This window comes from Triturus cristatus, chromosome 2_1 (genome assembly GCF_964204655.1).
Source record: "Triturus cristatus chromosome 2_1, aTriCri1.1, whole genome shotgun sequence".
NCBI lineage: Eukaryota > Metazoa > Chordata > Amphibia > Caudata > Salamandridae > Triturus > Triturus cristatus.
The window spans coordinates 926,132,322-926,158,116 of record NC_140581.1 but is presented as its reverse complement, the minus strand read 5'-3'; the positions used below and the strand labels follow the sequence as shown (position 1 = coordinate 926,158,116).

At 44.5% G+C, this 25,795-nt stretch overlaps 1 protein-coding gene across 4 annotated transcripts in view; it reads left to right on the top strand.

Moving 5' to 3' along the window:
* Positions 1 to 25,795, top strand: part of CEP78 (centrosomal protein 78) — a 428,004-nt gene that overhangs the window by 123,905 nt on the left and 278,304 nt on the right. For all 4 annotated transcript variants that reach the window (XM_085633291.1, XM_085633307.1, XM_085633281.1 and 1 more), the window contains exons 9-10: positions 1,901 to 2,009; positions 11,907 to 12,042. In XM_085633291.1, the coding sequence (XP_085489417.1) occupies positions 1,901 to 2,009; positions 11,907 to 12,042 (245 nt within the window). The remainder of the gene's footprint in view (positions 1 to 1,900; positions 2,010 to 11,906; positions 12,043 to 25,795) is intronic.

The following is a 25,795-nucleotide window of genomic DNA, read 5'->3' as shown; positions in this document are numbered from 1 at the left end:
TACATTGTTTCTCCAGTCCTGCTCAGACTCCCTTTCCACTACTAACCTAGACGAAGGCTATATCTTAAATAATAGTAGCCCTGGCTACCCGAGGACCTTAGTGGCCTCCCCCAGACCGCTGTCTCTTCAACTACATATATTACCCCTGGTCTTACTACTGGGTTACCCTTGTTCTCTAAACATACTCCAGAGCTCAGGCTGCATAATGCTTCATAATTTGTGAGAGCAGCAAGACAGCCCTGGAAGAGAATAGTGGTGTGGCACTTAAGTTAATTCCATCTGCAACATCTGAACAAGGGTAACATACCAGATAGTCAATGGGCATCAGAAAGAGACTTGCGTGATGACTTTCTGTGGGTATGCTGCTGACAGCCTCTTAAAGGCTACTGTTTGTCTTGGGTCGAGCGGCAACAAATCCCAGGCCAACATTTTTGGTTATCTTAGCTGCCCAGGTAGTGAACCAATCTTATCGGTCTTCTGCTCGCTCAGGAGAGGTGTTATGTGCAGGTCTCTAAAAAAATCAGTTTTAGGGTTATTATGGTTAACATCCTACACCCAAAATCATTGAAATACCCCAGTTATGGTATGATTAGCCATGCACCCATTATCATTTTCACCCAATGAACTGCTCATGACTTCATACATAATAACATCACGGATAACATTATCAATGAGTCAGTGTGGATTACTTTATCTCGGAGTGCTTCAACTTGTAAATACATATAATGTAAAATGCTACAACTAAATTAAAATCTAAATGGTATGCTGCTTCTGTTAAATGTTTGCACTCACCCCAGCGCCACATCTCCATTTCTGTAAGTCTATAACAATGTTCATGTTTGCACTCAATAAAATGCCTAACATTTTGAATACATGTTTTAATACAACCCTGTGTCTTGTTGACAGTGCCCCTTGCTTCCTTGTGCATGCCTTCTTTACATTTCCTTTCTGAACCTATCTGCCCTTTTCACCTCCCTGCTGTCCCTTGCCTGCCTGTTGGCAACCCTTATATGTCTCCTTGCTGTTGCAGCTCCCAGGCCTCCTCTTTCTGCCCTCATGACTCCTTGCTGTGCCTGCTTGACCTTCCCTCCTAGTGCTTCCCTATGCCAGCCACCTTTGCTGCCATATTTTCTACTTCTTTGCACTGTAGACCTCCCATCACCATCGTTCACCTAAGCCTCTTTCCCTCTTCCCACTGTTTCGATGTACCTTGCCGGCCTCAACTCCACACCCTGTTCTGCCTGCCGTGCTTGCCTTTGCAATTCTTTGCCTCTTGTGTGACTTTTAGATTGCCCAAGTGCTTTCTGTCTAATTGTCCAAATGTTCGTGTACCTCCTAGCCATTGTACCCCTGCTTGTGTCACTGAACTAATGGAAGCCTAAGGAATGTTGGAAAAGGGATCACCCGTTGTTCTGTAATACGAGGTTAAGCAACTGTGTGTGTGTCCATTCTTCTGTGTGTATCCCGTCTGTGTGTATCCACGGTTGTGTGTTTCATCTAGGTGGTACCTGTGCTTTGCAAGAGAGAAGTCAGCAGTGCTGTTGGCCATGTTGTACCTGGCATGTGTCGTTTGTAATTTGAGAAAATCTGTTCAACTGTCCAAAAGACAAAATTATGGGTTTGTCAAGTATGAATATGGTCCCTCCATGTACTGAATATTCACGCTTCTATAAACCTAAGTGGCAACAAAACAACAATAGCTGGCTAGGCTTCTTCACTCTGTGCATGCCTAAACATCACAATCTACTGTTTCTTTGGGAATTACTGTGGCATTGATGCTATTTCTTAAAATCAAAATAGTGTGGTATTTTTATTTTTTAGACTTTCAGTCTGATAGTGAACCATTTTATATCGTTTATGAACTACAAAAGGTTCACAAAAGTGATGTGTTTCCTTCTAGTACAAGTGGTTGAAATCTCCATCTACTAAAGATACTTCAAAGATCAAACAAAGGAGAAGAACAATTATTCTTCGCAGTGGTCTGAAAGGAAAAGCCACTATACGCATAGGTAATAATACTTTTGTGTTTGAATCATAAATCGCTACATTTCCCAATAACATATTCTATGATTGTTATGTTATGTTAAAGTAACTTTTAGGGCGCACGGTTACGCTGAGGTGTTTGGTGCTGGCTCTGTTGTATGGGGTCAGAAAAATATTAATGAGAGAAAAGCCAAGTTTTTAATTCCTTCCTAAAGCATAGCAGATCGGGCATGGCTGGAATGTGAAGGGATAACTTCTTTCATGCTTTGGTAGTACATGTAACAAAACTTCTTCCCCTCCCCCCTCCACCTCCCAGTTAGTGCATTTTAACCTAGGGACAATTTCTTGGCTCCAAAGGAGTGCATCTTTCTGTTTGGCTCATACCACTTGAAACTCTGTTTCAAGTAGTCTGGACCTGCATCATGTAGGGCTTTGTAAGCTGTGTACAAAGACTTAAATCTGATTTGTAGCCCGATGGGGAGCCAATGCATATTTTAAAAGGCTTACAAAGCAGATTTAAATTTGGGGATCCCCTCAAGAAATCTGGAGTTTGTAATCTGTTCAGATGTTGGTGCTGCATGTTTAGATACAAGCCATTGCAATAATCTATCATTAATAGGACCAGGGCTGTTACCACAGTGTTTTGTGTAAGTGAAACTATAGGGGAGGATTTTATTTTAGCATCCTCAAGATGTAGAAAGAGGATGTGATGACTACATTCATCTGCTCACCAAGGTGAGTTTGTTATCCATTACAACTCCTAGATTCCTGGGCTTACTAACAGGAATAGACAGCGTTCCTAGTTCCTCTGGCCACCAAGATGGTGTGCACAGAGAGTTCTGATTGCCAAATAAAATGACCTTCGTCTTCCCAGAATTAAGTTTTACACAATTTCTGTTCATCCAGTTGCTGATGGCCAACATGCAGTCCTGAAATCTCACACCTGCACTATTGTCAATGGTAGACAGAGATACCGCAATTTGTGTATCGTCCTCATAGGGTGTTAATTCCAAACCGAAAGATCTGATCAGGGTTGCCAACGACGTCACATAAACGTTAAACAATGTTAGACTAAGTGAGGATTCCTGTGGGACCCCAGAAGGTAGAGAAAAAGAATCAGAAACAAATTGATCCAGGGCCACTGTTTTCTTAAACCCTGAGAGAAAAGATCTTAATAGGGGAGTGCAGCCCCCTCGATCCCGATAGCTTGGAGATGGTCAGTCAATAAATTGTGATTGACCATATCAAAGGCTGCCGATACATCAAGAAAGACAAGACCCTTGTCCAGGGTGGCCCTTATCTCCTCAGTTGCTTTAATCAGGGCAATTTCGGTGCGGTGGCCGCTTCTGAATCTGAACTGGGTAGTGTCCAGCAGCTGATTGTTCTGTATAAAATGTGAAAGCTGCTGATTCATAGCCTTGTCTCCAATCTTTGTAGGTAGCGGAAGGCAAGAGATAGGACAATAGCTGGTAGGGTCCGTCTGATTCAGACTAGGTTTTTTTTTATTAGAGGAAGTATAGAAGCTAACTTCCATTGCTTGGGAAAGTATGCGGTTTTAAACATGGAATTAAAGATACTGGTAAGATGAGTAGCAATCATCACTGGAGCTAATTTGGTCACTGCAAGGGGACATGGGTCCATATGGAAGCCTAACTTAGCAGCTTGAATTTGCATCATGACTTGGTTAATAGTAATTGTCTAAAATTCTGTGAAAGTAGCCTGCCCATGACCTGAATCAGGCTGATTGCTTCCTTCATGGATAATATCTTCATTTTGATCTAACTTGTTATATATCTGTTCTACTTTATCGAGGAAGAAACTGGTATGAGTGTTGCTAAAGGCCTGGCTGCTGTTTATCTGATTGTTACTCGAAACAAAAGATAGTTTCAACACTACCTGAAATAATTATTTTGAGGAATTTTTGACAGATTAAATTGTATGTGTGAAATAAGCAGATTTTTCTTTAGACAGTTAGAAATTATAATCATCCATACATAGTTTATATTTTTCATCCCTCCTACACTCCTTTCTCCATTTCCGTTCTTGTCTTCTGCAGCATTGTTTCTGCATTCTAAGACTGTCTGTGTACAAAGGCTCAGAAGGTTTACTTTTATGTGGATGGGATGTCCTGAGCGGAGCAGGGAGGCAAATGTCTGAGTTCACCTTATTAGAGTAGTTTAAGTGGCTAAATCCAAGTCCTCTGAATGGTCCTGCTAATAGTGAGCTTGAATTAATCCGCATGAATTCTATTCCAGGCAGGAGCCCTGTCAAGATTGTGTGTAAACGTTTCAGGACGCGCACTGTTCAGTAGATTAATATCTAGCATAACAGTGTGATGATCTGTCCCTTTCAAAGGCAGAACATCTTTTACTTCCAGAAGGGCATTGTTGGTAAACTTCCCGTCTAGCCTATGGCCAGCAAGATGTGTAGGGTCGTCTAAGTTTTGTAGCAGGCCAAAACCAGCCATTGTCTCGATAAGGGCCTCTGTGTCTGGATCTGGTGAGGCTTTTAAATTAAAAGTTAAAATCTCCTAAGACAGTGAGATCTTTGGCACATAAACCTGCTTCCAATAAGGAGCTCAGTGTTTGTATAAATGTATTCCTAGGGTCTACAGGGCAATAAAATAATAATCCTTTAAAGAATTGAGTTTTGGAAAAGTGTATGTCGAAAGTAGGTGCCTCACATTCTGGCAAAGAGGCCAGTCTTAAAATGGCCCGCTTGGTATCCTGATAGATAAGAGCTGGTTCATCCACCCCGTTTGCGAGATCTATCAAGTTGATAGAATAATTTGGGGGAATTGCCGCCACAAGTTCAGGGCCAGAAGATTGATCCGCCCATGTTTCTGTAGCACATACTATGTCTAACTGTTGGCGGTCTAGGTAGTCTGCAAATCTAATTTTATATTTTATCTGGTATTTAAAAGAGCACAGAGAATTGTATTATTTGTGCAAATGGTTTTATTAATTAATTTAGTTAAAACCTTAGTCTTCGTCCTGGTATTGATTTGTGTCTTAGGGTTCATTAGTTGAACAACACATTCCTGACAGGTCATGTTAGAGGCATAGGGAAGAGAAAGGGGAGCCTAACAAACCCATCAGAAAATCTTACCTTTTTTATTGAGGGCACGAAGCTCTTTCACTGGGTAGTATTTCCTCAGGGAAACTTTGGGATGAAAACTGGCAAGGGGACTGGCGCTCAACACTATCCGGGCAATTATGAGCTTGCCTTAGGCGCACCTTATGCGTGCAAGCAGCACAGACGCGCTATCCGCCACTTTAAATATCCCTCCATGCGAGAGGGGCATGACTGGGAACCAGCACTTTGCAACTCGAGCGTCTGAAACCGGTATAAGAAATGAAAGAATCAAACCAGGATCCAGCACCCCCGTAATCCACTCACAGGCTCCCCTGTGAAGGAAGGATATTGTAAAAGCTCACTTGTTCAGTTCAAAACAAAGTTTATTTGGACTATACAGTCCTTAAACATATAAAATCATCATAAAATACAATGCCTAAAAATTGCAAATTACACAATAAAACAACATTGTAAAGTTTAAAATCCTTGGTCCTTACTTCAAGCCATATAACAAAACTCATATCATAAGATAAGGCAAGAATTAATTATTACCTGCAAACAGGTGAACTTTAAGATGCTAGTCACATTTCAAATATTCTTTTACTTTAAATAAACCTCCCCAGAGCAAAAGCTATATCCAGATTCCTCATTTCAAATAAAAGTTCTGCTGCCTGTGCCCTGTTTTTTATGCTATACTTTTTAAAAATTGGGCGTAAAATCTCTTTCCGTATATCTGAAACCATTTGGCAATCCAATGAAAATGAGTACAATATCACACGTTGTCCCCAGGGAACAGTTACATTTCCCATTGCTATTGATCATTGCTCTTTTTACTCCGTTGTTGGAGTAGCAGGGATTGACACCAATTCTCAGCCTTAAAACTTCTCTTCTCAGTCGTCGGCAGGGTAATCAATCGATGTAGGGGAAATAAAATTCATTTTGCCATGAAGTAGCCATAGAACATACCGTTTTTTTTCCCCCCTGAAGTACTCCTGATCCTGGGCTCGAGAGAATTCTTTGCCCAGGGACCTAAGTTCCCTCCTCTCAACCTCAATTTGTAGAGACAAGGGGCTAATCTTAAGCCTCATCATTGTACAAGCTTTTATCAGAGTTTTTCTTACCCCTTTTGCCCATGTTAGATCACTCATCAATATCTCATTTCTGCACCACTGCGAGACTTTATTATCCTCACCTAATCCCTGGCGCTGCCAGAATCTTACTAGAGACATGCAGGCCATTATATTCCAAGCGGGGATACCCGTTTCTAGCCTCGCTGCTTGCACCATTGATGATTTTGGCAGAGATAATACATTTTTCAGGGCTTTTCCCTCTTCTACATCCAATCCATTTTTTCCACTCAAGTATAGTAGTTCGGCTCCATGGCTGTATATGCTTTTAACACCGGTCTGTCCGACTTTTCCCAGTATACCCCATTAAATTTCTTTAAACCACTAACCGAAGCTGATGTCCTTACTTTCAAGGCTTCGAGATGGGTAGACCAGTTCATATTTTTCTGAAACTACATGCCCAGGTACCTGCATTTGATGGCAAGAAACCTACTCTACTAATCTCTTCTGAAGAGATGGCCAAAAGGGTTTAAATCTCTACAATATACCCAATAAACTTCTGTTTTATGGCTTTGATTTTGCCCACTTTTTCAGTTTTTTTAAATATTCTCCATATAATTCAAAAATTGAGGTTGGGATCTTGAAGCACTTGGGAAGGGCTCTGATTCTCCTGAATCATTTCATTCTGCTGATCCTCCATTTGACTCTCGTGCTTCGCACCTTTCACAAGCCACTTAGTGCTCTCATTGCCTTGATTATTCAAATGTCTCTTCTTTAACCTTTTATACTTTGGCCCGCTTCTATCTTGGCTTGTTCCCCTTTCTGTTCCTTTCTCAGCAATTCTATCTCCCCCTTTTCACGCAGTTAATATTTCTGGTATCAATTTTCCTTTCCCCTGATTATTTCTTTCTTTTGAGTGTCTGCTGTTAGAGATTTCATCTATCAAATTTATCATCAGTTTTGTGGGGGTTTTACTCAATTTTTGGCCAAGATTTTATTTTCCTTTTCTTCCTCAGTCCTCCGCCTGCACTATATGACCAGCCAGAGGTCTGCTCTTTTGCATGTGAGGCTACTGTTTGAGGTGGAATTGCAACCGGCCTCACCGAAGATGGCATACAGCCTTTTATCTCTTTCATCTCTTTTGCTATGGACGGTGATAGACTTGTTTGATTTTTTTGTTGCGTCATTGTTCAGTAACACTGCTTCCAGTCTTCTGTGGAGAATTTGCTGCTTGAGTAGAATGACGTCTAGCATAGAGGAGGATGAGCTTGCCAAGGTGTCGGGCAAAGAATGGAGCAAATCTCAATTTTCCTTTGCTCCTTAAGCCCACTCACCTCTCCATCTCCACCTTCCACATTTCAACACAATTTATTTCTTCAGAAGAAATACAATGCGAAGGCCCACCACTGTTATTTATTCAATTTTTCACACGCTCTTTATACCGCTCTCATAATGTACCATATGTCAGTGTCGGAGGGGAGGACAGTCTAGGCTCTGTAAGCAATGCCTCTTTGGGTATGAGACTGGAACACTGAGGGTCGTCCTGGACAATGAATGAAGTAGTTTGTGAGTGTTCGTAAGTCTCACTTGACACTTCTTCATGAAGGAGATCACACGACCAGCCTGCCTCAAAGTGCTTCCCTACAAATTGTTTGATTGATGTAGCCAGGGAGTGTACCGAGGGAGACAACCTCCTATCACCTCCCCCCTCTGAGATAGTAGAGCACTTACCATTCAAGCTATGCACGGCCCACCCGGCAATGTGGCAATCTAAGTTGAATCTTCCAGACCCCCTGATTGGGAAGGGACAGTTCACCTTGCTTTCCTTTTCCCCTCTTTCTATTAGTGTCAAGGACACGGGCCACAGGCTCTTTCCTAATCTTGAGCACCTGAATGGCTCATCATGTAATTTCCCTGGTGGGGCTGTAGACACACCACACCCAAGAATCTACGAAGCTCCTACGGTTGGATTTTCGCCTATTGTTTTAAAGTACCACTGTAGGCTATTAAAGCAAAACACCAAGGAGTGATAAAGACTTACTTCCTCCACTCTTAAATGCTATCTCGCTACCACCGCCTCCACCACTATGCGCCTGTAGTAGCGCACGCCTCACTGACAACCCAATTCAATCTCTGATGCTTGAACTTAAAACCGTGAGAAGGAAGCTTTAGCAAGTACCTCTTACTGGCATTTATATTCTATTTTTGTCTTTATTTTCTGATCTCCTGGTTGGCTCATCAGAGTGTGCCCACTCCCTGCCGAACCCAGCGCCCCTCCCTCAGGAAATGTGCGCGGTGGCTGTGGGCCGCTGCGCAAGCCCAACAGAGTTTTGTCCAGGCCAATAAATTTGGGGAGGGGGTGTTTGGGGGGTCAGGGGGTATAAGCTGGCCTAATTAGCCACCGAGCAGCCATGAACCGCACACAGACTGCTGCCCTCCGTGTACCCTCCTGTCCACCCGAACGGCCTATAAATGAGCCTCTGCTCTGGACTTCCCCATTCTCAACCACCCCATCCGTGGCAGTGAGGACAGCTCCACCAGTTTCCACTGCTTCCCTGTAGACGGCTGTAGATATCTGGAATGCCGGGCACGAGCACGGCAGCAATAGCGGTCGGCGATCCACATGCAACCTCTGTCAGCGTGTGGCAGGAAGAGGAGACATCTCAATAGGTAATGTTTGCATTCACTCTTTTAATTTTTTTTTATTTGTTACTTGAACCATAGTTAAATATATTTCTTTCCCAAAATAATAGTGTGTCCTGAAGCATCCAGGGGATCCTCAGTCCACCTGCCAGACGGTTTTGATGTTTTCTCTAGTGGTATGGTTAGCTCAGCAACATTTACTTTTCTGGCACTACCCTTGTGCTGCAGTGATACTTCTCCACCAAAGAATATGATAAAGATCAAAATAGAAATTATAGGACCAAAAGTCTAAACTTGACCGATTTACACAGCCACTGGATATCAATGTTGGATAGTTACACGCTGAATGGATACCAATAAGTCATGGTCTCCAGAAAGTATCCCTTCGAGTAATTGAAGTGAAAGGATGTGGTACATGCTGAGGAGACCATGAAAACCATTGGTTCCCAGGTACAGAACCGATGCATACAAATCAGGGACTGACTGGAATTTTCAGAGGAATAATGCCTGAATTATGACCATTGGCAGAAACTTAGACAAAAGTAATCAGGAACAGCTTAATGAGTCTTAACCTAAAGAGGTTGATGGAAACAAACACGTTTCTCTTCATTCACCCTTAAAAAAGCACATTAAGCCCTGGCATGGAGATGACTAGTTGTAGATCTCACCAGAGTAAGAAGTGTGAGGGTTTTCAATTGTAATGTTAGTGAAACCATTTTAAGAGAAAAACAAAGATGGGCTTAATCAACTTGAAAACACAAAGACAACATTTCTCAACAAGTATAGAGAACCAGGTTTTCATTTAAAGAAAGAATAAAAAGTTTTTGCTAGTGTACATTCTTTTCTTCCTGGCAAAGCTGAAGGTGATTGGTAATTCTGTTTATACTTGGGACTGGGTAAAACTACGTCTATCCAGACAGATCAAACCCCCCTCAAAGTTACAGTTTGCCACTGCACAGTGAGGGTTTCTGAGATGTCACGATCTGAGGTCTCAGAAGGCGTAGCCTGCAATTTGAGGAGAAGGATGGTGGAAATTGCTTGAAATTGTGTAGAGTATTTACATTAAGCTTATCAACACCACTGATGGGGTTAAATAGAACGCATGGCTTGCTGTTCACTCTCATCCACACAGTGTATTGTATTGTAGCAGATGACCCATTGTTGAGAGTTATTTTTGAGAGTCTGACAATTGCGAAAGTTAAAAACATTTTGTGTTGACAGATTCTTCAAGGGTTGTATCAAGGGTGGATTAGCATAGTAATTTGTTTTCACTCATGGTCTTGAAAGTTGGTTTTAGAGTTAGAAGCCTTTGGTTGATAGCATGGTATCTGATATCTGGCAACATTCACATGCAATGTGACTAAGCAAAGGCATGCTCCAGTTACATTGTTATTAAATGCAAGCAGGCTCAATGTAGTTACCTACTACTAAGGGGTCGATTCCAATCTGGGTCGAAAAGCTCTCCAACCGAGCCGGATCTGGAGTGGTTTTCGACCGAGCCGGACCCCTGCAGTCCGAGCGAGTACGATGCGGCCGCATGCTGCTCGGTTCGGTCGGGCTCCCATAGAAGTCAATGGGAGCCGGTCGTATGACGCGTACATGGGATCCCATTGACTGAATGGGTACGTCTCGCACAAGGGCCCCCTCTACAGTGGGTACGCGTCGGTGCCTTCTGTACCGTACATACCTGTGCTGGGGAGACCCTTGGGTCTCCCCCTGTGTCAGTCGTGAAACGTCCCCATTGCGCTGTGAGAGTTGTGTTTGTACGAGTCAGTTGGAGCGGCTTGGATCCGATAACGGTTCGGTCGGAACACACGCGTACACTCGCATCGTACTTGCTCGCTCGTACAGGTGTCCGAGTCAGTCGTGAAACACGCGTCCGACTCGTACCTTTTTCCGGCCGGATCGCGTTTGGAACCCTTCCAAGCGAGATCAGAATCGACCTCTAAGTGTGTGTTAACAGATCTGTTGCTGGTTCTTAGACTTTCTTCCTAGTTTTAAGGGAGGAGTGACCAATTCAAAAGATGTAACTAGGATAGCAGTCGAGAAGGGACCCTGAATTAGTGGCAGAGATTATGGAGCCTCAATAAAGATTAGCGATGAGCCCCAAACTAGTCAAGCATTGTTATGAGTGATGAGCTGCATCAAGTGCAGTCATTTCTTCTGTTGCTGAAATAGGACTGAAAAGTGCTCTCCGATATGTAGAGTTGGCCATGGGAGAGGCGATATTCACTAATATGAAAGACCTCATGGTTTTGGTTATAAGCAGAGCTAAGTCACACTTGAAACTCTGGTGATGTTGAGCAGCTTCTTGTAGAAATTCAATTACATGGTCTAAGAGCTTTTGAGATTGGGGGCATAAGAATGACGGTAGCAATTATCTAGATGTGCACATGGTTTCTTTGCCTCCCTTAGCTCAAGGGAGATCAGTCTGTCTTGGGTTTAGATCTATTTGGCTCCAATTGTTTAATCGTGAGTGGATGAGAGTAAGCAATCAAAGAAATATGGGCCAACAGATTCTTTTACTAAATGTTGGGTATAAATAAAATATCAAGACTGGAATTTCATGATCAAATTATTAACTTCAGACTATTTTTCAGTAAGGAGAGAACAATGATACATCTGTGAGGCCGGATTGCTAATTAATATTGGAGAGCAAAATAGACTTGGGGTGATAGTGTTGTTGGCAAAGCTCTTCTGGTATGTCAGACAGTGGAACCCATCAAATTGGGACAAAGTGGAGATGCAGGAGATAGTCTTGACTAGGGAGTACACGCAGTAGCAGCATGTTCCACTGTGTGTGTAGCTAATACAAAGATTGGTGCAGACGGGCATCTGGGTATGCCAGATCTTCCCCAGAAGCAATACAGGCCTGTACTGCAAATTCAAAATACCATACTAACATAATTTTTAAAAAACAACAAATGAAACAAACCAAACAAACACTAATATGGAAAACAGTAAAGTGCTAAACAAAGTCAAAAAATCCAGTTGCTATTACCTTGTAGGTTTTATTGTCTCTAGTCTGAACTGATTAAATATGAGTTTGAAAATGAATGCAATAAACATGCTTCTGGAGAGTTATGTCTGTTTTGCCAGCCTTATGACATTTTTCATCATCTTCCTTATACATTATAGGGTTTCCATCTAAAAAGAACTTGGTGTCTGAAAGAAAGTCTGTGTCTTATAAAGAAGGTTATGCTCCAGAGCCATTACCTCCAGGAGTACAAGGTTTTCTGCCATGGCGTACTGCAGAACGTGCAAACAGACACCGGTACATTGATCGTTTCTTTTTACTGTGTCATCAACTCCAATATGTGTGTACCTGCCTTTGTTTCTTTGGTGTTCTATAAAAGCTATCTGAAAATACCTTTATTGTTCTAAGACTAAGGTCTGTGATTTGGACCACAATTTTTCTTTTTTGGGCATTTGGTAAAGAGCGAACGTAGCTGGAAAAAACAGAAAGACTTCGCATAGAACATTTTTATTGCACCAGAAACGTCACTAACATGAGGCGCTCCGTCTATATGTGTCTCTATCTATCTGTCTGTCTGTCCATCGATCTAAAATATTTATAAAATGTATTGGAATACTAAGGGGTTTGCTGGATGCAATTACATTTCATATATTTGCAATTTATTGGAAATGTTTACAGTCTAAGGCACTTGACGTTTTAGGTATTTATCCAGAATCGTTTTTGATCAAATGGTTTAGTTGGGATTAGAAACCTGAATCCCAGGTACTAAAAATAGCAATATAGTTCACTAGACCATTTTTGTCCACATAAAAGTCTGACCGTATCAATTTGATTTAGTAAAGTAGGTATACTTAAGGTTTTTAAATCCTATTAATCAGTTCGGTGAACTGTTCTTACCCTGTTACAAGTGCTATATGAAGATCAGGACATCTCCCTTGATTTCTTTGTCTCTAACGTTCAAGCCGTTAGAGCTATACTCACAATTAAGAGCCCTTATGTAAAACCACAAGGATTTATTTTATAATTGGTTTTGCAACCATGTGGGTTCTTGATAGTGCTCAATGTGTAAATGATCTTGCATTTTTCACAATACTTAAAAAGTATGTGTTCGAGGCATATGAGCTGCAGATTACACACTTTTGCATAGATCGCCATCTGGTGTTGGGCCCGGATGTTTGCAGTTTGTTTTTCCTCTTGGAAAGTCTTTGGAAGTCACGAGGTCGGTGACTCCTCCCTTGGATCGTATTGCGCATGGGCTTCGGCTCCATCCTCAGATTGTTTTTTTCTGCCATCGGGCTCGGTTCAGAACATTTCCAGTTCGACGATCAAAGCGGAATCCTCGCTCATCACGGTATTGTTCAGATCCAGATCTCCTCAATCACCTTCTCATCGACACATCTTCGATTCCAGTCGTCGACGGCGGCCTTCGGGCCTACCCAAGCTCCGGTCCCGGCTGATGGAAAGAACTCCTTTCAAGAAGTGCCCTCGATGTGGGTCCAAATTCCCCCACACCGATCTTCATGAGGTGTGCAACCTCTGCCTCTCCCCTGAACACGAGGCTCGAGACTCTCCGGCCTGTAAGTCTTTCAGATCGAAAAAGACTATTCGAGATCGAAGAGCCAGACGAAACATGGCGCACTCCTCGCCCTCCGTTCCAGTCGACATCTTCGGGGACGACGTCGAAGATCCGGGACAGCAGCACACCGAAGAGGACCTCGTCAGTGCTTCCGAAGCCGACGACTCAGATGTGGAGGACATCACCCCGGCGCAGAGGGTCGTGAGTACTATACCCCCTCCCACACCCGCGCCGACACCCAAAAAGGCTTCGGTCACGCCTTCTCCTCCGGGCCTAGGCAAGACCAGAGACACTGCTTCACTCACCCTACCTTCGGGCCCGGTGAAGAAGCCAAATAAGCCTTCCGGCGGCTCGGGCTCGAGCCAGCCCTCGAGCGGCACCGAAAAATAAACCAGCCTCTACCTCGACACCGAGATCCGCACCGGAGTCCTCGGTGTCGAAACACAGCCTTTCCGTACCGACGCCATCTTCGGTACCGACCAAACCCCATAAGGCCCTCGGCACCGACACTTCCACGCCGAAGCCTACCTCGGCGCCGACCAAGAAAACGGAGGTTCCCAAGCCCAGTGCTAAGCACGGCACGGACAAGCCTAAAAAGTCATCGGCTCCGAAAACTTCGGCACCAACGGAACAAACATTGTCACAGGAACTGTTTACACCAGATCCCTTGCAAAAAACTCTTACCAAGGATCCAAAAACTGGACATTTGGCACTCTCTTCCAAAAAGAGACATTTGGACAAACCGGCTCCGCCTCCACCTCCAAAGAGGAAGGACTCTGCTACCTCCCCTTTCAGAATGCCTTCCCCACCTCCTCCACCCTCTCCACCTCCACCCCCTCCGCCTTCTCCACCCCCACCTCATCGCTCTCCGACTCCGTCTCCAGACGATGATGATCAGGGGGACCCATATCACGATCCAGGGGATGTGCCCAAAGACCCCACCCCTACAGGATCCCCAGACCCATGGGACAACTACAATAATCCAGATATTCCAGACGTCCCACAAGATGACCTTTACCCATCCAGGCCATCTCCACCAGAAGACGCATTAGGTTTCCACCACCTACTTCAGAGGGCGGCACATTATCACGGGGTAGAGTTACACACTGACCCAGTAGAGGAGGATTTCCTCCCTCGACACCTTTGATACCGCACATAGGTCTACCTCCATACTACCTATGATCAAGGGGGTGGTAAAACATGCGCCAGAAGTTTTTAAGGACCCAGTCAGGGCTAGGGTCATTAACCCACGCATAGAAAAAAAGTACAAAGCTGCCCCCACAGATCCTGCCTATATCAAAGGGCCAGCGCCACTAGATTCCCTAGTGGTTTCCACTGCATGGAAAAGGTCAAACTCCCAAGCGTCAGGCGAAGCACCACCACCTGACAAAGAGTCAAAGCTACTAGACGCGTCAGGAAAGCGTACTGCGTCACAGGCAGCCAATATATGGCGTATCGCCAACACCCAAGCGCTATTGGCCAGATACGATAGGGCGCATTATGATGAATTAGAAACCTTAATGCACCACCTCCCAGAAAGATACAAAAATAGGGCCAATGAATTAATTCAAGAGGGGAAGACAATAACTAACACCTCCATACGCTGTGCCTTAGATGCAGCAGACACAGCCTCCAGGACCATTAACACTAGCGTCCTCCTCCGTCGCCATGCTTGGCTGAGAATATCAGGTTTCAAACCTGAGGTACAGGCCTCCATCCAAAATCATCCCTTTGACCAAGAACACCTATTCGGCCCAAAGGTAGATGAGGCCCTCGAGAAAATGAAGAAGGACACTGATACGGCGAAATCTATGGGAGCCCTGCAGTCACACCCTCCTAGGTGCTCCTTTCGCCGCTCTTCCTTTCGGAGTACGGCTAGAGGCTACTCCTCAGATAGCGCATCCACTTCCTACAAATCCCCCACTCAGTCCACCTTCACAAGATGTTATCAAAGAGGCGGCTATAGGGGCAATAACAATAAAGGCAGAGGCAAAACAAATACTGCCCGCTCTGTCACACCGCCTACCCAATGACTTCCCCCCGCTCCCTCCAGACCATCCCACTCCAATCGGGGGCAGACTACAAAATTTCTTTCAGGTCTGGGAGACCATCACCTCAGACAAATGGGTGACCCAAATTATTCGCTCAGGGTACTGCCTAGAATTGACATCTACCCCCCAAACATTCCACCCAGGCAACGCCCAATGTCACAAGAACATTCCACATATACTAAAACAGGAGGTAATCTCCCTCCTACAAAAACAGGCAATAGAACAAGTTCCCGCCAATCAGCAAAATTTAGGGGTCTACTCCCTATATTTTCTAATTCCAAAAAGGGACGAGACTCTGCGACCTATTCTAGATCTCCGGCCCCTAAACACATACATACATTCAGACCATTTTCACATGGTAACGCTTCAGCAGGTGCTTCTGCTCCTCTCCCAGAACGACTTCCTCACCACAATGGACTTGAAAGACGCATACTTTCACATTCCGGTACACCATGCTCACAGAAAGTACCTCAGATTTGTAGTGGATGGGCAACACTACCAGTTCAGGGTGCTCCCATTCGGGGTCACAACAGCACCAAGGGTATTCACCAAGTGCCTAGCGGTAGTGGCGGCGCACCTCAGAAGACAGCACATTCACGTCTTCCCATATTTGGACGATTGGCTGATAAAAGCCATGTCCTACAACCAATGTGTACACCACACCGCCACTACAATCCAACTACTTCATTAGCTAGGCTTCACGGTGAACCACCAAAAGTTAACACCATCCCACATAAAGCAATACCTTGGTGCCACCATAGACACCTCAAAAGCCATAGCCTACCCCAATCCGGCCAGGATTGCAAGCATTCAGGCTTTGCGTCAAAGATTCAAACCTCAACACTCCCTTCAAGCAAGAGTGTTTAGGCAACTGATAGGGATGATGGCCTCTTGCATTTTCATAGTGCCTCATGCAAGACTCCAGATGCGTCCACTCCAAGAGTGCTTAGCGTGCCAATGGAACCAGGCCCAGGGACAACTGACAGATCTGGTGTTGGTAGACGGTCTCACCCATCGCTCTCTGCAGTGGTGGAACACCACAAATCTTTCCAGAGGTCGACTGTTCCTGGACCCGGTTCCACAAATAATACTAACAACAGACGCATCGCTCTCCGGCTGGGGAGCTCATCTATTACACCTCACAGTGCAGGGCACATGGACGCCGCAACAAAAGTTACTCCATATCAACCATCTGGAGTTACTGGCAATCTTTCTAGCCCTAAAATCCTTTCAAACACAGATTTTAGGCAAGGCAGTCCTCATTCGCACAGACAACATGACGGCCATGTATTACATTCAAAAACAAGGCGGCACACACTCTCCACAGCTCTCTTAACTAGCACCGAGCATATGGAGATGGGCAATTCCGCACAAAATCTTTCACCTGGCCCAGCATGTACCAGGAGTCCAAAATACCATGGCAGATCTGCTCAGCAGACAGACGCAGCAGATCCACGAGTGGGAACTTCACCCGTTCTTTCAAATGTGGGGGCATCCGCAGATAGACCTCTTCGCCACCCACGAAAATAAAAAATGCCCAAACTTCGCCGCCAGATACCCACACCCATTGTCCAAAGGCAATGCGATATGGATGAACTGGTCAGACAAATTTGCGTACGCCTTTCCACCTCTCCCACTAATTCCATTAGTGGTGCGAAAGCTACAATATCATTCCCTCACACTGATCCTAGTAGCTCCAACATGGGCCAGACAACCGTGGTACACCACACTACTGGAACTCTCGGTAGTACCACACCAAAAGCTACACCTCTCTCCATGCCTCCTAACCCAGAACCATGGAGAGATCAGGCACCCGGACCCAGCTCAACTCAACCTTGCGATCTGGCTCCTGAAATCCTAGAATTCGGATACCTTAACCTTCCCCCTGACTGTATGAATGTCATCAGAGAAGCTAGACGCCCTACCACTAGAGCCTGCTACGCTGCCAAGTGGAAAAGATTTGTTTTTTATTGCCATAACAACACAATCAATCCTCTAGACGTGTCTATACAACACATCATATGCTACTTACTCCATCTACAAAGGTGTAACCTAGCATATACATCCATTCGACTACACCTCGCAGCAATTGCCGCTTACCTACAAAACACCTATCACTTTTCAGAGTGCCTGCCATTAAAGCCTTCATGGAAGGCCTGAAACGAATAATTCCCCCCAGAGTACCACCCTCACCTGTGTGGAACTTAAATATAGTTCTCACAAGGCTAATGGGACCGCCCTTCGAACCTTTGCATAAATGCGAACTGCAATTTCTCACATGGAAAACAGCTTTTCTTGTAGCCATCACTTCCCTTAGAAGGGTCAGTGAGATACAAGCACTTACCATACAAGAACCTTTTCTCCAAATGCACCAGAACAAGGTTGTTCTCCGTACCAACCCAAAATTCCTACCTAAAGTCATTTCCCCTTTTCATCTAAACCAATCGGTAGAATTACCATTATTTTTCTCGCAACCTCAAACTGTTGCAGAAAGGGCTCTACACACGCTAGATGTCAAACGAGCCTTACTTTACTATATCCAAAGAACACAATCTTTCAGAAAGACCAAACAACTATTTGTCTCTTTCTCTCCACCACACAAAGGCAACCCCATCTCAAAATCAGGGATAGCTAGGTTGATTGTAAAATGCATCCAGATTTGCTACCACAAAGCAAAACAAACGCTATCTGTTCCCCCTAAAGCCCACTCTACACGAAAGATAGGGGCTTCTATGGCTTTTCTAGGGAACATCCCATTAGATGATATCTGCAAAGCAGCTACATGGTCAACACCGCACACTTTCACTAAACATTACTGTGTAGATGTGCAAACCAAGCAACAAGCTAGTGTGGGCCAGGCTGTACTAAAAACACTATTTCAAACCACTGCAGCAGATACCGGTGGTCGCCGCTAAGGTTGGGAACTGCTATATAGTCTATGCAAAAGTGTGTAATCTGCAGCTCATATGCCTCGAACGGAATATGCTACTTACCAGTATGCATCTGTTCTTGGCATGTAGAGCTGCAGATCTACACACGCCCACCCGCCTCCCCGGCTACCTGTATCTGTTCCAGTCTATCTTATTTAGATACAACACACACGGGTTTCTTCACTGTTATTACTACGCTCCATCTTTCCCTGTTGGCGAAAAACAATCTGAGGATGGAGCTGAAGCCCATGCGCAATACGATCCAAGGGAGGAGTCACCGACCTCGTGACTTCCAAAGACTTTCCAAGAGGAAAAACAAACTGCAAACATCCGGGCCCAACACCAGATGGCGATCTATGCAAAAGTGTGTAGATCTGCAGCTCTACATGCCAAGAACAGATGCATACTGGTAAGTAGCATATTCCTTTTAAAAAAGCAACATATCCCTCCTCTAGTGTGATAATAAGACCTGTTTTAGCAAAGGAAATGTGTCTGTCGTCCATCTTTGAATAGATGCATCAAGAAAAATGTAGTGTTTCTGTTAAATGTTGAGTGGCTTTTTGAATGGGTTGCTTCTTAGTAATGATCATGTGGATTCACTTCTCTTTAGTGTTATTTCTGTAGAATGACTGTTTGATAATTCTTTCTATGTGCAGGATGTGCATTGCTGAGCAGTACAATGGGGTCATCATGGGTCCCCTAGATTGGAGTTCTCTTTCTAAAAAGTAACATTGCTAGCTATTCTCTGGTGGGCTGTGTTGTACTGAGTGAGAGGGTGTACTATATTGCAGTTCTAGTGATTCATTCGACCAGTTTGAGTCAATGCCAAGTTAGTCCCCCATTTTCAGACTACAACAAGACTCCTTCTAGTCTGTTGATTTCCATTTAAACCAAATGCGCAATACTGGTGCAACTGAAGAGTGTTTGGTAGAGACAGCCGCCTGACATTTGTCGTTATTGGGGAGGGCATTGTTTGGGGAGTGCCATACACGTTACTACTTGAGCACCTCTTCCTAATGCTAGTCGGTGTCATGTCAGTGTATTGTGGTCTGTTTGAAAAAGAGAGTGCGGTATCAAACATTCTTAAACCTGGAGATACCGAATATTAGTTTTCTCTAGCCCTAGGGTTAGCTTACCTCTCTTCTCCGTTATGGCTGTGCTATTGCTCCAGACTGCCGCTGCACCTGAGTCCTGAATCTGTTACCTTCCTTTGCCGCTCGGAGGATGGTGCTCAGGTGCACAAACATCGCCTGATGGCATGGAGATGCAACCCTATCTGCCTAATTCCGCAAGTAGGCTGCTATTTATTGCAGCATGGGCACTATAGGCTGGTTGTGACAGCCTCTGTTGCATTCGGTTATGTTCCGAATGCTAAGGTACATTTAAAGTTGCTACTGGAAAGGGGATTTGTTAAGCAGGGGATTTTAAGAGTATTTTTTAATGAAAATGTGTTTTTACTTGTTTTTAAAAAGATTTCTTGCACTTTTTGCTAATGTTTGCACACCACATTCTGCTCGGGCTGTTTTGTGCGCCAGGCTCGTGACTGCAACGCCATTTTGGGTAGCGTTCTAGTCTTCAGTCCTGGCTCGCTATTAAATGAGCCTGAGGACTCAGGCACAATGTTTAGTTCAAAGCACTAAGGTACATTTCAAGATGGCACTAAAAAGAGGGTTTGTTAAGCAGTGGATTTTAAGAATATTTTAAGCCCAATTGTGTTTGTTCTTGTTTTTTAAACAATTTCTTGCAATTTTTGCACACCACATTCTGCCTGGGCTGTGTTGAGTATCAGGCTCGCGGTGATACAGAATAGGATGCAATTTTGGGTAGCGTTCTAGTCGTCAGTCTAGGCTCGCTGTTAAATGAGCCTGAGGAGGCGCACTTGTAGCAGACACATGAAGCAGGTGCAGCGCTGGCGCACCGAAGCCGGTCTGCACCCGTCCGAATCGGGACAGGGCTAGGGGCCCAAACCCTTGCTCGTTCTCTCTTAACACCAACAGTTTCTCAGAGAGATGAACTTCGCCGACTTCAATATTCCATGGATAAGGATTGTCTTAATAGCTTGGAACCTAACAATGTTCTGCATACAGACAATATTGTATGCAAAGCATGTAAAAAGAATCTAGGCTGCTCAGATAATATAATACATAATAACAAGCTATTATTTGAGGAGGACAACCGTTAAAAGTGGAATTTTTTACCTGGTAAACTGTATGTAGATTGCTCCCCAGACATAAACTAAAGCTTGAAGAGACTAAGCCAGACCTGTTATTTCTCACAGAAACCTGGTTAAAAGATGATTCCATGCCAGATATCATGATCACTCTACCACAGTAGTTTATTATTATTCAAATAGATCGCCAAACCATGCTGGGTTGGGTTAGCCATGTTGGGGGGGTGTTAGCCATTATTCTCAAGAAAGAGTTAGATGCCAAATTTTCCACCCTACCTCTGCCTGGATGCAAAAATATTACTTTTGTTATAGAACTTTCTCATACTTTTATGATGTCTGGAATTCTCACATATCGGCCACCGGGTTCCCCAGCTCAGTTAATACAAGCACTACCTGATACTCTAGCTAAACAATGCATGCAGAACGTGAATTATTTAGTACTGGGAGATCTTAATCTCCATTTTGAAAACATTAAATGCTCAAATACAAATAATTTAACTCAAGATTTAGAGACCATTCAGCTCATGCAGAGAGTGATGCAGCCCACACAAATAAAGGGCACCTCCTTGATTCATATATTTTCAAACATATATCAGTTAAGGGCAAGCACCCTTCTCCTTCTTTGTTGGTTGGACCATTACATGATCGCTTTTCATCTCAATAAAAGTGGAGTGAAAGCTACTCCTACCTAGGTTTTGTCGAAGCTGGGCTAAACTAGACGAAGACAATTGGGACTGTCTCCTTTCCAGCTCTGGTCCCTCTGTAACAGGAGACATGGAACAACTACACTCTACATTTGACGACTGAATAGAAGGCTCTTTAGAGCAAATAATCCCAAAGAGAATTCAGAAAAATAGCCGTATGCAAGTTCGCACCCTAGGTTCACTAATGACTTACTAATTTGAAAAAAAGAATATAAGAGAAACAAGAGAATTCAGAGAAAATTCTACGACAGATCCAGTAGAAAACAAGTCTATAAGGACACGTAAAAAACATACCATTATGCTATTAGGAAAGCCAGGATAGCTTTTCTCAGTACAAAACCCAAATAATTCGGCTAATTCAACAAAATAACTTTTTTAAATTGTAACTTCATTTATGAAGCTTGCCACTTCACTAGCAGGCCCAACAGCATCTGAAGCCAGATGCAACATGCTTGCCACTTACTTTCTGGGGAAAGTTAATTAAAATTCATTCAACTCTGCCATGGGTGGTATCCCAAAACCCTAATGATGCCTCGCCACTCCTGTTAAAGAAGGCTAAGGTGCATTTTACCTCCTTTTCAAAGATTGTGGGAAGCTGGCTCTTTATGTGATATACCAATAATTGGTTATATCGGGTAAAGAGTCCAGCCAGAAGTGTACAGGGCTCATTGTAAACCCAAATTGTTCTATTTGTTTTTGTGTGGGCGAGCAGCCTTAGGCCTAACTCAGAGAAGTGTAAGACATTTGTTATACACACAGTGATTAATAAATGAGACACAACTCAAAAAAGAGATCCACACCAATTTTAGAAATATATGCTTCTTTCAAGATTTATTTTAAGACCAAGATTTACGTTAAAAGGTGAGTACGTTTTTCAATAAAAATACTTTTCACTTTAAAAAGTGGACACTTAGTGCGATTTATCAGTTCAGGAATGGTAACCTATGGGAGGAAAACAAGAATGCAGTTTTGCAGGTAAGTACACAACTTACAAGTCCAGTCTTCAGTGTCTGTGGCCAACACCAGGTAAGGTTCAAGTTAGCACCAAGACTGCACCATCAGCGGCACAGTGGTGACCGGGTGCAGAGTTCAATTCGGAGTCGCATGCCCAATGTTAACCAATGGAGACTAGGGGTGATCGAAGGGTAGCTGTTTAAAGATGAGAAAAGCAGTGTCTGGGGTCATTCCCTGGGGGTTTAGACAAGCACTGGGGAGGGGGGCCACAGGGCAGCACCAAACATACACCCTCAGCAGCACAGGGGCGGCCGGCTGCGGAGTGCCAACACAGTGTCGGATGCTCAACGCAAATCAATTGAGGAGATCGGTTTTGGAAAACGTCTGCAAGCTCTGGCCAGGAAGCTGTACACAGAAAAACAAGAGCTGCCCAGTTACGTACTGATGCTTGGGGATGTATGGACACTGTTAGCCGAACTCCCCAAGGCCCAGGGGCTCTGGGTGCAAGGGTGTCCTTAGACATCGGTAAAGGTGTACCGGAGCAGATCGCTGTTTGGGGTGTTGTTGTGCAGAGGCTGCAGGTGTCGATGTGGAGTCCGGCATGGGTCAGCCCACGGTGGACTCCTGCTCAGAATCTCTGGGTAACCTTTGCAGGACAGCTGGGCCACTCGGACTCCGCTGTGGGTGTTGGGTGCAGAGGTGGGTCCGGTAGGCAGTTTCTCGGTTCCTCAGGGCAGAGCTCTTATTCGTTAAAACTTGTTTATTCTGGACAGGTTCACTGTCCACTGGAGTTCTTGATCTTTATTAAAGGCAGGCAGTCCTCCCAGGGGTTTGGAGGTTGCTGGGTATGTAGGATGAGTTGACTTTTGTAGCAGGGGCGGAAGGCAGCAGGCAGGCTGGGGGGGCTGGCGCCGAGTCTGACACTGGTCCTTCCTCTTTCTTGCTGTTGCAGCTCGTCGATGTCTGGGCTTCGTAGGTCATCAGGAATCTGACTTCAGGGTCTAGGGGTGCCACCTAAATACTAGATTTAGGGGCATTACTGGGGAGTGATGGGTAGGGACCAATGGGGTCCTTACCTGGGGTGTCTACACCCTCTGTTGTGCCACCCTCCTGTGGGAGAGGGGACATAGTGCTAGCCCTCATTGGATAATTCCCACCATCTTTAAGATGGTTGGCACTGAAATATGTGTGACGGGTGGAGTTGGCGGAGGAGGGCACACCTCCTATTCTTACATCATTTTCCTGTTCCTTCTCCCGCCAAAAGTGGGAGGGTTGAACGGGGGCTGCCATCTGCAGCTAGCAGCAGACGCTGGGATTGCATTACAAAGGCAGGAAGACCTTTGAAGCCTCCCTCTCTAGCATTGTCCCTGCCTGGGGAAGGAGATGTGACACCTCCGCCCAGGATGGTCTTTGTTTCTGGCCTCAAAGATCAAGGGCTATTGACCCAGGGGTCCAGAAACATGTCTGGTGGTGGCAGGCTCCCTAAAGCCATTCCGAGTTCACACCAGGGTTGGTAGGTTTTCATGGGGCACCTCTGAGTTGCCCTCTGAGTACATCTTTTAATAAATCCAACACTGGCATCAGTGTGGGTTTATTAAGAGGAGTTGTTTGATACCAAACACTCCTGGGTTCAGTGAAGCCATCATCGTGCTGGGGAACTTGTGTTGTCGAGGTTCCAGTGCATGTACTCTCTAAGGCTTCCCTGGCACTTACAAGATTAGGAATAGACTCCGATATTGTAGGGACATATCTGCTTATGCAGATATGGCCACACCTGAGATATAGTGCACCCTGCCTTAGAGGTTGTAAGGCCTGCTAGAGGGATGATTTGCCTATATTTTAGGCAAATCATGCTTGACATGACACACAGGCAGTGTCGACTTTTTGTTTTTCTCTGCACTTGGTGAGGGGTCCCGAGGGGATCCTCTAAAGTCCCAATGCCCTGGGCACCAGTGGTACCATTTACTAGGGCCTTACAGGCGGGTCTGAATTTGTACTAATCATGGTACATCTTTAGGGAAGGAGTTCTGGAACAGGGGACTTGGTTGGTAGGGACCCTGTGCATTTTCAATTGAAACCTCATAATGTTCCAGGCAAAAAGCGGGCGGCTAACCATGTCAAAGAGGCATTTTCTCTCAAAGATTAAAACAGAAGATCTTGAAAGTCTACTTACATCAATTAAGTCAGGATCCCCTTTGGACTCCGCACCTCTCAATATTCTCCTAAAAATATTGGGAAAGGTATTTGCCCAGTTCTGGCGAATATAATCAATCAGTCTTTAGATAGTTGTGAAGTACCACAGGCATGGACACATGCCATGCTGAAACCACTTTTTAAAAACCCCTCACTAAACCTCTCAGTCCCTGAAAGTTACAGATCACTTTCCCTGCTCCCAGTCATCAGTAAAATTGCAGAGGACTGTGTTAACTAAAACTTAGTCATTTCTGGAGGATCAATTAATTCTCCATTACACCCAAACGGATTTCAGAGCAGGCAACAGCACTGAGATGGCTCTGGTAACCGTTCCTGATGAACTTAAAGCAATTGTAGACACAAATGGGTCAGTGGCAGTTATTTTCCTGCACGTAAGCGCCGCATTCAACATGGTGTCTCATTTGACACCCATCAGGATACTGGAAGATGCTGGGAGAGCTGGCAATGCCCTTAAATGGTTAACCTCATTTCTAAAAAAACAGACGTTTTCAGGTTTGGGAGGAAGCATTTTGCTCAAATATGTTCGCCCTGGACCACTGGGTGCCACAGGGCTCCTCACTGAGCCCCACCCTGTTTAATATTTATGCCCAGCCAGACATCATAATGGAACATGGATTTTCAATGGCATTGTATGCCGATGATACTCAGAAAACCATTTTCCTAACACCTGACACACAACAGCTCTATCTACCCAGCTTAACGCTTGCATCAGAGATGTCACTGCAGCAGCCTGAAACGTAATGGACATAAGACAAATGTTTTGGTGGTCGGTAACAATTCCCCCTACGGCCCAAGTATTTAGGAGATTTACCCCCCTCCCTCCCTCCCCCACCACCACCACCCCCCTCAAAAACAGAAGAAAAAAAGGCAGGGCTTCTGGATTCACTGCCACCTTACCATGGAGGTCTAAGTTAAGAAATTACTTAGGACCCTAAGGAAGGTTTTGAGTTGGGTACCTCAGACCCCTTGAAGAACTATAGAACCAAGCCTATTGCTTTCCCAGTACGATTATGGCAACTCAGTTGACCCGGGAAGCACTCTGTATGTGATCAAGCATCTACAATTTATTCAGAATGCTGCAGCCCACATTCTTCTAAAGATTCCCAAGCATCACTTTGTCTCTTCATTGTTCGTAGGGTTGCATTGGTTGTCAGTTTTCAAGAGAATTAAATTAAAATCTCTGTCTGGCCTACCGAGTGAGGTACAATGAAAGTTTTCCTTTAATTCAGCAGCTGCAACCCCAAAAGATCATTTCGCTCTGCAGATCAGAGACTCCTCAATGTACCAAAAATAAAGAAAGCTAGGAGTGGAGGGCTTACATTCACCTATTTGGCACCAAGCCTCTAGAACTCTCTGCCTTTATCTCTGTAAGTGACCAAGGAAGAAACAAAATTTAGGAAACTACTTAAAACTCATCTCTTAAAATGATTGACTTGCTTTAACCACTATGT